Source organism: Schistocerca nitens, chromosome 2 (assembly GCF_023898315.1).
Source record: "Schistocerca nitens isolate TAMUIC-IGC-003100 chromosome 2, iqSchNite1.1, whole genome shotgun sequence".
In the NCBI taxonomy this organism is placed as follows: domain Eukaryota; kingdom Metazoa; phylum Arthropoda; class Insecta; order Orthoptera; family Acrididae; genus Schistocerca; species Schistocerca nitens.
This window is the reverse complement of record NC_064615.1, coordinates 77,080,800-77,096,622: the sequence shown is the minus strand read 5'-3', so window position 1 is coordinate 77,096,622 and position 15,823 is coordinate 77,080,800. Positions and strand designations below refer to the sequence as shown.

At 42.1% G+C, this 15,823-nt stretch overlaps 1 protein-coding gene across 1 annotated transcript in view; it reads right to left on the bottom strand.

Annotated features, from left to right (window-relative positions):
* LOC126235751 (serpin B6-like) overlaps nucleotides 1-15,574 on the bottom strand; it is a 104,569-nt gene extending 88,995 nt beyond the window's left edge. The window contains exon 1 of the mRNA XM_049944542.1: nucleotides 15,496-15,574. Coding sequence (XP_049800499.1) covers nucleotides 15,496-15,546 — 51 coding nt within the window. The 5' untranslated portion in view covers nucleotides 15,547-15,574. The remainder of the gene's footprint in view (nucleotides 1-15,495) is intronic.
* Between the last annotated feature and the right edge of the window lie 249 nt (nucleotides 15,575-15,823).

Below are 15,823 nucleotides of genomic sequence, written 5' to 3'. Positions count from 1 at the left end.
ACACTAAGCAGATTCAGAAGGATGTAGGTTGCAGTAGGTACTGGGAGATGAAGAAGCTTGCACAGGATAGAGTAGCATGGAGAACTGCATCAAACCAGTCTCAGGACTGAAGACCACAACAACAACAATGGATTGGCCTCCACAGAGCCCTGACCTGAACCCTATAGAATACCTTTCGGATTTTTTGGAACGCTGACTTCGTGCCAGGCCTGACCGACCGATGTCGATACCTCTCCTAAGTGCAGCACTCCGTCAAGAATGGGCTACCACTCCCCAATAATCCTTCCAGGCACCTGATTGAACGTATATGCCGGTGGAAGCTGTTATTAAGGCTACAGGTGCGCCAACACCGTACTGAATTGCAGCATTATCGATGGAAGGCGCCACGAAATTGTAAGTCATTTTCAGCCAGGTGTCCGGATACTTTTGACCACGTAGTGTACTATCTGTAATGGAACCGCCACACCTTGACCAGCGGGCCGACCAGCACTCTTAGTGTGCACTCGTAGGCGCATTCCGGTACAACTGTGCTAGACAGAGCGGTGAGTCGAAACGCAGACTGACGGTTTTGTTTGTCAACAATAAATTTTATCACTGACAATGAATACTTGTGGGTGCCCTCTGAAGAGAAACGTGGGTTTTGTTTGTATTCTTACATTTACGAAGCAAGACGTGGTGGTACGTACCTGTGGAATCCACTCCAGCTGACCTGCCTCGGCGGAACAGGACTGCGTCGTGTTGCGCCGCGCTCCTGTATTTCAGCATCCTCCCACTAGATAGCTCTGCCGTTTTACGCCAGCAATCGTGACGTCACCGTTTCCCGAGCAGAGTTCTCTGCCAAGGCCGAAGCTACAAGACCGTGAAAAGTATTCATTTCGATTGACGCATACGCATTGTCAGCGACCGAAATACATTTGGGTTATGAATTAGCCTTTTATGTTTTACATGAAGCTGACGGTCAAGCCGTTTCAAACACTCTAGGTGTCTCAGTGTTTCGAGTAACACACCGTTTGCTTCACAGTATCACTTCATCGTGTTTCCTACTTTCACAGTGCTGTAATAATAATCAAACAGCTTCTCCAAAGAGAGCATCTACATCTACATCTACATGGATACTCTGCAAATCACATGTAAGTGCCTGGCAGAGGGTTCATCGAACCACCTTCACAATTCTCTATTATTCCAATCTCGTATAGCGCGCGGAAAGAATGAACACCTATACGTTTGCGTACGAGCTCTGATTTCCCTTATTTTATCGTGGTGATCGTTCCGCCCTATGTAGGTCGGTGTCAACAAAATATTTTCGCATTCGGAGGAGAAAGTTGCTGATTGGAATTTCGTGAGAAGATTCCGGCGCAACGAAAAACGCCTTTCTTTTAATGATTTCCAGCCCATATCATGTATCATTTCTGTAACACTTTCTCCCATATTTCGCGATAATACAAAACATGCTGCCCTTCTTTGAACTTTTTCGACGTACTCCGTCAGTCCTACCTGGTAAGGATCCCACACCACGCAGCTGTATTCTAAAAGAAGACGGACAAGCGTAGTGTAGGCAGTCTCCTTAGTATGTCTGTAACATTTTCTAAGCGCCCTGCCAATAAAACGCAGTCTTTGGTTAGCCTTCCCCACAACATTTTCTGTGTGTTCTTTCCAGTTTAAGTTGTTCGTAATTGTAATACCTAGGTATTTAATTGAATTCACGGCTCTTAGATTAGGGCGGATTTATCGTGTAACCGAAGTTTAACGAGTTCCTTTTAGCACTCATGTGGATGACCTCATACTTTTCGTTATTTAGGGTCAACTGTCAATTTTGGCACCATTCAGATATCTTTTCTAAATCGTTTTGCAGTTTGTTTTGATCTTCTTATGACTTTATTAGTCGCTAAACGACAGCGTCATCTCCAAACAACCGAAGACGGCTGCTCAGATTGTCTCCCAAATCGTTTATAAAGATAAGGAACAGTAAAGGGCATATAACACAACCTTGCGGAACGCCTGAAATCACTTCTGTTTTAATTGATGACTTTCCGTTAGTTACTACGAACTGTGACCTCTCTGACAGGAAATTGCAAATCCAGTCACATAACTGAGACGATATTCCATAAGCACGCAATTTTACTACGAGCCGCTTGTGTGGTACAGTGTCAAAAGCCTTCCGGAAATCCAGGAATACGGAATCCATCTGAAATCCCTTGTCAATAGCACTCAGTAGCATGAACGCCGTGACGCACTAATTAATTAATTGAAAATGCATTCGAGATTAGCACTCGTCAAGCTTTCGCTTTTCTGTGGTACCTTAAAGGTACTCACTGGAAGCGTTGGTAGTTTTCTTCCTTAAATTCCACGGTCGAAATGACTCTCCATCCCTACCCGATCCCCATTGTGTTGTATCTCTGATAACCTCATTATCGATGGGAGATTAAGTCCCTAATGCTGTTCTTAGTCCGTACAACAGTGAATTTCTAGAATCAAGATCACGTTTTGCCATTTACAGTGTATTTATTAAGACCTTCTCTTAGTTACACAGTTAATTCGGCTTGAAAAACCAATTTCGACTGTTAAACTCTATAAAAAGCACGTTATATTACTGCCACGAAACGGAAACACAGTAATGTGAATGTAACATAATGCAAGGAGAGATGTGCAGAACAAGGTGATAAACACATGAAAACGGTAGTGAAAACACACGATACACTAGCGTTCATAGTTATTTTAAAGTTACACCATTCGTGATGCTTTGATGGTTCAAATGGCTCTGAGCACTATGGGACTTGACATCTGAGGTCATCCGTTCCCTTAGAACTTAGAACTGCTTAAACCTAAGTAACCTAAGGACATCACACACAGCCATGCCCGAGGCAGGATTCGAACCTGCGACCGTAGCGGTCGCGCGGTTCCAGACTGAAGCGCCTAGAACCGCTCTGCCACAACGGCCAGCGATGCTTTGATAATTGCTCGGCGCTCTTACAGCGGGAAAAGATGGGCAATGATATGACGTCGACTAAAGAATAATTTTGAGGATTGTCTAACTATTGGAGAGATTGAAACTTCCTGACAGATTAAAACAGTGTGCCGGACCGAGACTCGAACACGGGACTTTCGCCTTTCTATTGGAGAGATTATCCACGTATATTTATGCCTATACGGAAATAAGAACTAATAAAATGAGTATACACACGAAATTATTTAAATGTATGGGACTGTAAAGTTTGACTACGGATTGAAAAATTTAAAATTTCAACCCAGAGTATACACGATACAAATAATCCTGCTTTTCACTGTAAAAGCTACGAATAGAATATTTACAGCGATTTTTGTTAGCTATATGCAGAATGTGGCTAAAATTACGAAGGAAATTTCTATTTTGTGCATGAGTTTGATCATTGATTTTCAAATTTACACATACTTGGATCTCGTCTAGAATATATATTTTCTTTACCTGCGTGATTAAGGGTTAGCTTCTCCTTGTGTTAAGCACTTTAGACTTCTGACACAGCAGGAACTCCCAGGCACACAGCACAGTTATAAATATATTCAGCGAACCATTTCTGAAAAGTATTTAAAGACTTAGGTAATCACAGCAATTCTTTACTAAACCCTGTCGTAATGGGGCTGGTATACCCTTGCTTCTCATAGACAACGACTCTTTTCATCAAGCCCGTATTTGAGGGGAGGAGGGAGAATGAGCAGCCAAGACGGAGAGAACTGCACAGTTCAATGAGAAAACTAAGTGCCGGTTTTACAGAGATTGAAGTTCGCTACCTGAAACACCGAGTCCCAATTGTAAAGATAAACTCTTATTAGTAACAAGAACCACCATATTACTTCGTTTCTATCTGACATTTGTTCACATTCGACCGGATACTCAAAAACTGTTATGAAGAATTCGTTTCCTACGAGCAACCGAGGACAGCGAAGAAAAAACTTAGCTTGTACTTCAAAAGCCCATCGCTGGATGGAGCCATCAGAAAACTAGCGCCCTAGCCATCACGAAATCTGATAACTCTAAAAATGCCTTAACACACAGCGTACAGGAACGACAAGATACATGGCAAATCTTCAAAAATGGGGATCCACATCAGTGTCTAATCTGTGCTACTGTGGAGAGTCCCAGAGAATCCAGCACTTGCTTTCATTGGCTGATTGCTGCACTCGGTGCAGCTGCGATGGCAACACGTCAGCCACTGCTGATATACGAGGTGCATTCAAGTTCTAAGGCCTCCGATTTTTTTTATAATTAGCTACTCACCCGAAATCGATGAAACTGGCGTTAGTTCTCGATGTAATCGCCCTGCAGACGTACACATTTTTCACAACGCTGACGCCATGATTCCATGGCAGCGGCGAAGGCTTCTTTAGGAGTCTGTTTTGACCACTGGAAAATCGCTGAGGCAATAGCAGCACGGCTGGTGAATGTGCGGCCACGGAGAGTGTCTTTCATTGTTGGAAAAAGCCAAAAGTCACTAAGGGCCAGGCCAGGTGAGTAGGGAGCATGAGGAATCACTTCAAAGTTGTTATCACGAAGAAACTCTTGCGTAACGTTAGCTCGATGTGCGGGTGCGTTGTCTTGGTGGAACAGCACACGCGCAGCCCTTCCCGGACGTTTTTGTTGCAGTGCAGGAAGGAATTTGTTCTTCAAAACATTTTCGTAGGATGCACCTGTTACCGTAGTGCCCTTTGGAATGCAACGGGTAAGGATTACGCCCTCGCTATCCCAGAACATGGACACCATCATTTTTTCAGCACTGGCTGTTACCCGAAATTTTTTTGGTGGCGGTGAATCTGTGTACTTCCATTCAGCTGACTGGCGCTTTGCTTCTGGATTGAAAAATGGCATCCACGTCTCGTCCATTGTCACAACGGACGAAAAGAAAGTCCCATTCGTGCCGTCGTTGCGCGTCAACATTGCTTGGCAACATGCCACACGGGCAGCCATGCGGTCGTCCGTCAGCATTTGTGGCACCCACCTGGATGACACTTTTCGCATTTTCAGGTCGTCATGCAGGATTGTGTGCACAGAACCCACAGAAATGCCAACTCTGGAGGCGATCTGTTCAACAGTCATTCAACGATCCCCCAAAACAATTCTCTCCACTTTCTCGATCATGTCGTCAAACCGGCTTGTAAGAGCCCGAGGTTGTTTCGGTTTGTTGTTACATGATGTTCTGCCTTTATTAAACTGTCGCACCCACAAACGCACTTTCGACACATCCATAACTCCATCACCACATGTTTCCTTCAACTGTCGATGAATTTCAATTGGTTTCACACCACGCAAATTCAGAAAACGACTGATTGCACGCTGTTCAAGTAAGGAAAACGTAGCCATTTTAAGTATTTAAAACAGTTCTCATTCTCGCCGCTGGCGGTAAAATTCCATCTGCCGTACGGTGCTGCCATCTCTGGGACGTATTGACAATGAACACGGCCTTATTTTAAAACAATGCGTATGTTTCCATCTCTTTCCAGTCCAGAGAAAAAAAATCGGAGGCCTTAGAACTTGAATTCACCTCGTATGTGACGCCTTATGTGCTAAACTGGTCTAGTTAATGCTCTCAGTTCTGTAGTATGTAATTTACGTCAGAATTATCCGTATGTCCTGGTGCAGTGGAATGTCTCTCTCTCTCTCTCTCTCTTTCTCTATCTCTCTCTTCTCTCCCCTCCAGTTAACGACCGAGAGCAGCGGCATTTTCGTAGAGTTTTCATTGCTAATAGACAAGCAACAGTGGGTGAAATAACAGCAGAATCAGTGCTGGCCGCACGACGAACGTATCCTTCAGGACAGTGCGTCCAAATGTGGCGTTCATGTGTTGTGGCAGCAGACGGCTGACGCGAGTGCCTTTGGTAACAGCACAACATCAAATGCAGTGCCTCTCCTCTGCTCGTGACCGTATCGACTGAAACATAGACGACTGGGAAACTGTAGCCTGCTCAGGTGAGTCCCGATTGCAGCTGGTAAGAGCTGCTTGTGGGGTTCTTCAAGTGTGCGTAGACTCCACGGAAGCCATTGACTCAAGTTGTTAACAAGCCACTGTGCAAGGTTAGGGTTGCTCCGTAAAGGTGTGAGCTGTGTTTGCATGGAATGGACTGCGTCCTCTGGAGAAACTGAACCGATCAACGGCTGCAAATAGTTACGTTGGGCTACTTGGAGACCATTTGCAGCTGTTAATCGACTCCAAATTCCCAGACGACAATGGAATTTTTATGAATGACAATACGCCATGTCAGAACGTTCTGGACACTTTGAGCGAATGATTTGACCACCCACATCACCCGACACGAATCTCACTGTACATTTATGGGACGTAATCCAGGGGTGGGGTGTAAGGTATGTGATGCGTCTCAAACAGCCTCTCCATACAAATGCCAACCTCACCTTCACGAGTTGCAGCCAAGGATTGCTGCACGGTACACCCTGTTACCACTAACGAGGATATGGCGACCGAGTATCTCCCGGAATAAGGAGACACCCTCTACCAAGCGAAACGGCCTCCTAGGAGGGCGGATGAGCAGGTAGAGGCAGGGCACTCTCTTGTCCTTGGGATGGGAAACTGTCCCTAAAGGCGGAAGAGCCACATGATGGCCAACGGCATAGAATTAAGAAGGCAAGGAGAAACCACTTCATTAAAGATCTAATTAGATTTCTCAAGTATCAGCAGCCATAATATGAATATGAAACAAGCTCTAGTAAAAATGCAATCCGGAGTAATAGCCCCTCATTCGGATCTCCGGGAGGGGACTACCAGAGATCTCGTTTCAACAGTTCATAGGAAGAAAGGAAATAAAAAGAGCTATAGTAGAATTGGAACGTCCGCACCTTACTGCAGATGGGGAAGCTCGAAAACCTTAAGCAAGAAATGAAGAAAATGAAGTTGGATATACTAGGAGTGTCTGAAATGAGATGGCCTAACTGCGGAGATTTCTGGAGTGATGAGTACAGGATAATTCACACAGGAACGATAGAAGATAGACCTGGAGCAGGTGGGGTTGGAGTAGTTATGAGTCGAAAATTGGGGCAGAGAGTGAAGGGATATATACAATATGGAGGAAGGATAATACTTGTCAGTCTGGATACCAAACCTACAGAGACGGTTGTGATACAGGTCTATATGCCTACCACAAACCAGGAGGATGAGGAAGTTGAAGCTGTATATGAAGAGTTAAATGGAGCCTTGAGAGGAATCAAAGGAGAAACAAATTTAATAATCATGGGAGACTGGAACGCAATAGTAGGAGATAAAGAGGTACAGCCAGCTGTTGGACGCTACGGCCTTGGTAAAAGGAATGATAGAGGAGACCGACTTATAGAATTTTGTAACAGGAATCAACTGATAATATCGAACACGTGGTTTCAACATCACCCCCGTAGAAGATACACCTGGAAGTCACCAGGGGATAGAGAACGATACCAAATTGATTACATTCTAGTCAAAAATAGATTTAGAAATCAACTAAAAGACTCTAGAGCATACGCAAGCCCAGATATTGTGAGTGATCACAACATGGTTGTTGCGGAATGCCGACTCAAGTTCAAATGCATAAGGAAGAAAATAGGAAATGGAAAACTGGATATAGGGAAGCTTGGAAACCGTGAGACGCAGAAGGAGTTCCAAGAAAGGGCTAAGGATCTAATTCAACAGCATCCTATAGAGAATGTAGAACAACATTGGGAAAATATGAGAGATGGCCTAATAAAAGCAGCTGAAGAGATAATTGGGAAACAAAAACCTGAAAAGAGGAAGGAGTGGATAACTGATGAAAAAATACTTATGTTTGAGGAAAGAAGGAAGCTCACAAATAATGAAACGGAAGAAGGGAAAACGGCATACCGAGTGCTTAGGAACAAAATCAACAGGAAGTTGAAGCAAGTAAAAGAAAGATTCCTTGAAGACAGATGCAAAGAAGTTGAAGACCTTCTGAAGAAAGGGAACCTTGAATTAGCATACAAAACAGTGAAACGCTTCTTCTCAGGAGGACAAAGGATTAGATGTAATGCCCTAATAAGAGAGGATAATAAGATGGTGTATAATCATGAAGATATAGCACTTACGTGGAAGGAATACCTAGAGAAATTATATGGAGGCAACGTACAAGATGACATGATTGAAAGTGAGAACGAAGTAGATAAAGATGAACTAGGAGACAGCATACTAAGGTCTGAATTTGATCAGGCAATACAGGCACTTAAGCACGGAAAAGCACCAGGAATTGACTCATTGCCTGCAGAAATCATCAAAGCAGCTGGAACAGAAATAAAAGATAAATTGTATAAATTAATCTGCCAAATATATGATACTGGAGAGCTGCCTGAGGACTTCAAAAAGTGTATTATTGTTCCATTACCAAAGAAAATGCCAGCAAAATCGTGTGCACAATACAGAACCCTCAGCCTAACATCACATGCATCAAAAATTTTGACGACAATCCTCCTCAGAAGAATTGAAGGGAACGTGGAATGCATGCTCACAGAAGACCAGTTTGGCTTTAGAAGAGGGAGAGGTACGCGAGAAGCCATTATGGCCCTAAGGCTCATAATAGAAAAAAGAATGGAAAAAGGAAAGGGCACCTACATAGCATTTGTTGACCTCGAAAAGGCCTTTGATAAGGTTGAATGGAAAAAACTATTCCAGATATTGAGGGAAACTGGAGCTAAGTACAAGGACAGGAGAACGATATGGAACATATACAAAGAAGAGGTGGCAATAGTGAGATGTGGGGAACATCAACAACAAGCAAAAATTAAACAGGGTGTGAGACAGGGATGTGCACTCTCCCCTGTCCTCTTTAATATGTACATACAGAAAGCAATGGACGAGGTCAGAGAAAAGTTAGGACAAGCTAATGGAATCAGGATCCAGGGAAAAATAGTTGATATGCTGCGTTTTGCGGATGACATTGCTGTCCTAGCGGAAAATGAGGAAGAATTAGAAGTAGTGTTGGAGGAAATGGAAAACACTCTTGCTACACGGTACAACATGAAAATTAATAAGTCAAAAACACAAATCTTAGTTGCAAGCAAACAAAATAATCAAGCAATTACGAATATAAGGCTGAATGGAGAGAAGCTGAAAGAAATACAAGACTTTGTCTACTTGGGAAGCAGAATAACATCAGATGGTCGTAGTAGGAAAGATGTAATAAGTAGAATAAATCAGGCAAAGACTGCATTCTATAAAAGGAAAGGACTCCTCACATCAAATATGATAAGTCTGTCGTTAAGGAAGCGGTTAATAAAGACCTTTGTTGGGAGTGTGCTTCTCTACGGCAGCGAAACCTGGACACTTGGAGAGGACGAAGGAAGAAGGATTGAAGGATTCGAAATGTGGTGTCTGCGAAGGATGTTAAAAATTCCATGGACGGCCAGGATGACAAATGAAGAAGTCCTGCAGAGAGCGGAGGAAGTTCCAGTTCTTTGGAAGACGGTCAAGAAGAGGAGAGATATATGGATGGGACACATTCTGAGACATGAAAGTCTTCTCCACACTATAACGGAAGGCCTTGTGGAGGGCAAAAGGGCAAGAGGCAGACCTAGAAGAAAGTACATAAGCCAGATAATGCAGGACCTAGGATGCGGAAGTTTCACGGAATTGAAGAGGCTGGCCGACAATCGCACTGAATGGAGAGCTGCTGCAAATCAATCTTAGGATTGGCAACTTAAGAAGAAGAATCCAGGGGTCAGTCCGTCCACGAAACCCTGCACCGGCAACATTTCCGCAATTATAGACGGCTTTATAGGCTGCATGGTTCAGTAGTTCTGCTGGGGTCTTCCAACAACTTGACGAGCCCATGTCATCTCGAATTACTGCACCATGGCAGGCAAACGAAGGTCAGATACCGTATTAGTGCATGGTGTTCTAAGTTCCCATTTGTTATTCTGCGATACGCCCTTCACGAAAGTGATGTGCGCGTGAGTTTTAAGACAATGTGTAGTTAACTTTGATAGGAAGCGCTGTATTAATACGTCTCTTGTAATTATTACCTAGCTTCTCATTTGAACGTCAGTGTAATAATGTCCATGTTATTAACCTACTGTCAGACAGCGTTTATGTTAAGGTATGTCAGTGCATATACGGAGAACATAGGTTGGTGTGCAAAACTATGGGACGAAAGTGTCACAATAATGTTTAGACATGAGTATACTATGCTCAAAGATTTGGATGCGAGTACGCCGATGCAACATTATGTTTTCCCACACCTTAATGGCTTGACCATCAAAGTGACCATGTTCGACAGTGGCCCTTCATGCATTACGTGATCCCACCTCGCGCCATATGAGGGTACATAATGGACTCAGGAACATTGTCGAACATCGCTTTAGGGTACGTCGCTTTAGTAGTACAAGTGTTATGGTGTGGGGAGGCATAATATTGCTTAGACATACTGACATACATATGTTTGAACACGGTACAGTCACAGGTCAAAGTTATTTAGAGACTGCACTCCTTCCTCATGTGCGTCTTTTCAGGGGTGCATTCCTCGCTCACTCCATTTTTATAGATGAGAGTGCGCGACCGCTGCAAACAGCTCAGGTGGAGGAGCTTTTGGAACGAGATGATACTCGGGGAATGGTCTGCCCGTCGCCCCGACTTAAATCCCATCGAGCACGTGTGGGAAGCGTGGGGCAGACATATTGGAGCACATCCACATGTACCAACCATCATCCAGCAACTTTGAACAGCAGCGGTGGAAGAATGGAACGGCCTACTATAAGAAATCCTTATCTAACTTGTAGCCCGCTTGGGAGCACTTGAAGAGCACACACTGCTGTCGGCGGTGATCGTCATCACGTTGCCTATTACGAACCATGTCCTGCATTTCTTAACGTCCAGAAGAAAGTAATAAATCACGTTGACTTCCATGCAATTACTGTCTTACAAACAGAGGTCCAAAGCGGTGGGATCAACTTTTTGAAACTGGACCCTTGTTTGTGAGTAAACGACGAAAAAAACTTCGGAATTTTGCCTGGTACTTTACGTACGTAAAAAGTAGATATCGTGAAGTGTATGGTTGCACAGCATGATTGTTAATATGCAGTGTACACAAGAAAAAGATTTTGGGTTCGAATCTCGTCACTTGATCTGAATTTTTTTATTTTTAAATCTTCTCTGAATTTATTTTCAACATTATATTTATTCACTTAATTAATTCATATTTTATTTCTTTTCCTTCTATGAAAGCATACTAATCATCACATTAACTTTTTCATTTCCTCTTATTTTTATTTCTTTCGTTCTTTTTCCACTTGTAACAGTTGTTCGCGTAATTTAAATTATTATTCTGTATCAATTTCGATTTTATTTCTTCCATTTTATAATCTTATATTTTCTCTCATTTTAATACATTCATTACTGTATTTTTTTGTTGTTGAAATTTCGTTTTACTTATAAAGCCTTCTTTCCTTTAAGTCCTCATCTGCGTTATTGTGTCCACAGTGCAATAAGAATTGATGTTTTTTTTAATGTTTGCTTAACGATTTCCATTTGAATAATTTATATCTTCTAACGAAAAAAATATATTTCTTATACTAATTCACAGGCAATATAAACATATTATTTCGTCTTTCGTTTTTCAACTAACAGGTCCGCTATTTCAAATGTATAAATATTATCATTTATAGATTAAAATAATTAAATTCACAAGCACAAAGATTCCAATTGGAAAAAGAATGACAGGAAGAAATGATGAGAGAAATTGAAACAGTTAATACGATGATTAATATAACGTTACAAAAGAATAGAAACAAAAAAAATGCATTTAAAGCAAGTAACTGAATAAAAATAATGATCAAAATCATTCGATAATAATATAAAAATAAATAATTTTGTAAGTACCTGATTAGATTCCAATTAACAACCTTTCGCATTTGAAGATTATACTTTAAACGTTACTATGTAAGTAGGCTGTTTAGTTTTTTTATGTTGGTAACGCCACGTAACGCTCTGTATGAAAATCATTGACTGTGCTGTGTGCAGTCTGTGGCTGGTTGGACTCATTGTTGGAACATTCTGCTAGTGTAGTGTTGGGCAGTTGGAGGTGAGCCGCCAGCAATTGTGGATGTGGGAAGGAGAGGGAGAGGGAGAGGGAGAGAGAGAGAGAGAGAGAGAGAGAGAGAGAGTTAGTTTTGAGAGGTTGCTATAAGCGGACTATCTGGACGTGTGTCCGCCAGAAAAAGGAAATTTGTAAAGATGGTTGCCATATATATATATATATATATATATATATATATATATATATATATATATATATATGCTGACTTTTGAACATTATTAAGGTAAATACATTGTTTGTTCTCTATCAAAATCACTATGCCTATCAGTAGTTAGTGCCTTCAGTAGTTAGAATATTTTTTTTAGCTGGCAGTATTGGCGCTCACTGTATTGCAATAGATCGAGTAACGAAGATTTTTGTGAGGTAAGTGATTCATGAAAGGTATAGGTTATTGTTGGTCAGGGCCATTGTTTTGTTTTTTAATGATGATCAGAATAAGTAAAGAGAGAAATGTCTGAATACGTTCAGTTTTGCTCAGCTGTTTGAAAATCAAATAACGTAAGAGGTTTACCAGCACAGTCAAATCATAATTTTTCTAAGGGACGTTTCACAGTACGCAACCCCTCTGTATAGCGTTTCCATATTTACAGCTGTAGAGCATCAGGCAGTTAGTGATACCTTACATCAGTGTATAGATGGTTCCAAAAACTTGATCCAACCTCTGAGAATCTCTCTTTGTTAGAATAAACGTGTCATTTCTCTTCGTCTCATTGCACATTTCTCTCAGCTGCCTCCATCATATGCTAGCTGTTCTTTCTACATATGGTCCAAGTTTCATCAAACTGTTACTGGCGAGTGACACACGATGGGAAAGTTACTTTCATGCTTACGTTTTGCACACCAATGTAATAGCGTCCTTAATGTCGAGTCATAGGTGCGCGGTTTCGTTGTATCAGTATAAAGTTCTTTATTACCCGTCAGAAGCGCATCGATCAAAAAGTCAGTCGCTCCTGGAGTTATCACGCGAATATTGTGTAAATCCGCCTCTAGCCTTGAAAAGATTCTCCATGTGTACCAAATACACCAGAAGCCACTCATTGCTAATAAGATCCCTTAGAGCTAATAAACTGATGGGATGTTCATTGCGGCGTTTTACCAACCGTTCCAAACAATCGCAGACATTTTTGATGAGAATAAGATCTAGGGACGCGGTAGGGTGCCCCAGTGTATGTAAAATCATACGTGGAGCCCTCTAAAGAGGCAAATGCTAGGAAATATCGTTATTATACTCTGTGAAGATGTGGAAGAAAGGGCAACATTTGAACAAGGAGTGCATAGAAATAAATAACCTGTTTCACTTACGTGGTGAACTCAATGAGTGGGCTCAAGTCGTGGTACGAAAAACATCCCTGAAACACCAGCCTGGGCGACAACCCCAGAATCTGGGCTGAGGCGTGAAAGGGGTTGGGGAGGCAGGCTACTAGAGCAGTCAGTGTAGTTATGGAGAGTCACCGAGCCCGGATGGCGTAGTGGCTCTGAGCACTATGCGACTTAACTTCTGAGGTCATAGTCGCCTAGAACTTAGAACTAATTAAACCTAACTAACCTAAGGACATCACACACATCCATGCCCGAGGCAGGATTCGAACCTGCGACCGTAGCGGTCGCTCGGTTCCAGACTGTGGCGTAGTGCTTTGAGCGTCTGCGTGTTGAGCAGGAGACACCGGCTCGAATCTCAGCCTTCGTACTAATTCTCATTCGTCGCTTTAGTCTGCACATGTCGATGGAAGGAAAAATTAACCAAAAATTTAGCAATACAGACGCTGCAAGCATCTTGACATAAATGGAGGCGGCTACAAATGACAGATGAATTGCATTACGTCGGCTGCGGCTTGAGTTGCACCTTACTACCATCCGTTCTATTTAGTGTGCATGACTGCACAAGTTCGGTAGTGAACAGCTGTGGCATTGTTAGTTAAGGCCGGCTGCTATGGCCGAGCGCTTTTAGGCGCTTCAGTCTGGAACAGAGCGACTGCTACGGTAGCAGGTTTGAATCCTGCCTCGGGCATGGATGTGTGTGATGTCCTTTGATTAGTTAGGTTTAAGTATCTCTAAGTTCCAGGGGACTGATGGCCACAGCAGTTAAGTCCCATAGTGCTCAGAGCCATTTATTTATTTATTTATTTATTTATTTATTTATTTATTTATTTATTTATTTATTGTTCCGTGGGACCAAATTAAGGAGAAATCTTCATGGTCATGGAACGAGTCAATACATGAAATTATAACACGATATTAGAAACAGATAAAATGAAATATAGAAAAAAAAACATATTCTGGTGACAAGTCATAAGTTTAAATGAAGACAATCAGCAATGTAACACTGGAATTTGCTTAATTTTTTAGCTCTTCCAGGAGCTCCTCGACAGAATAGAAGGAGTGAGCCATGAGGAAACTCTTCAGTTTCGACTTAAAAGAGTTTGGGCTACTGCTAAGATTTTTGAGTTCTTGTGGTAGCTTATTGAAAATGGATGCAGCAGAATACTGCACTCCTTTCTGCACAAGAGTCAAGGAACTGCATTCTACATGCAGATTTGATTTCTGCCTAGTATTAACTGAGTGAAAGCTGCTAACTCTTGGGAATAGGCTAATATTGCTAACAACAAACGACATTAAAGAAAATATATACTGTGAGGGCAATGTCAGAATTCCCAGATTTTTGAATAGGGGTCGATAAGAGGTTCTCGAACTTACACCACATATAGCTCGAACAGCCCGTTTTTGAGCCAAAAACACCCTTTTTGAATCAGAAGAATTACCCCAAAAAATAATACCATACGACATAAGCGTATGAAAATATGCGAAGTAGACTACTTTTCGTGTTGAAGTGTCACTTATTTCAGATACTGTTCTAATGGTAAATAAAGCAGCATTTAGTTTCTGAACAAGATCCTGAACATGGGCTTTCCACAACAGCTTACTATCTATCCGTACGCCTAGGAACTTGAACTGTTCCGTCTCGCTTATAACATGCCCATTCTGTCTGATTAACCATTTTTGGAGTGTCCGAAACTTCTGCAGGGCTACTGACGTACAGTCACTGTTCTTGTAAAAGAGCTTTATCAGCAAAGTGCGATTCTTCACGGAGATAGTCATGGTGGTTGTCTCGGACACAAACTGAGGAAGAGCCGCGTGCCGAGCGTGTGTTGGTGTGCATGTTCTGGTGCTTACAGCGTCATCTATTGGTCAAATTTTCGTTAATTTGTTTCCCGGACGTTTCCCACCGTGTCAATAATTTCCTGCTCAAATTTGACGTAATTCTGACCAGGGGTTCTCTTTGAAACTGGAACTTTAACTATGGAAACCCTCTATACGAGGATGTGCACATAAATGCTTACACCTCGATTATGTTCCCTTTTGTTGCGTCCACTGTACTGCAATATTTTGGAAATGACAACTTCGTATTGGATAAAAGATAAATTCGCAAATTAGAAGGTGTGTTACCTTTGACGAAGGCTGGCAATAAGGTGTCGATTCTGACGAAGTCTTTTGCATGGCTTCCTCTGTGGCAGCGCAGATGCGATTGTGCTGAATGACTGGAGTCGTTTCCTGTCACAGCTTATCAGTGACGCTGTTATCCTTATCTGCTTCATTATCTTTCGCTACGTCGGAAATACTGATGTTTCGTAATCTGAGGGTTATCAATTCATATGAAGAGTCAGACTACATTCATACTCACACGTGGGTAATTATGATACTTCATTCATAATTTGAAACAATGACTTACGGTCATCCAAATTAAAGCTTTTAATGATTTTCCTAAGTTACTTCA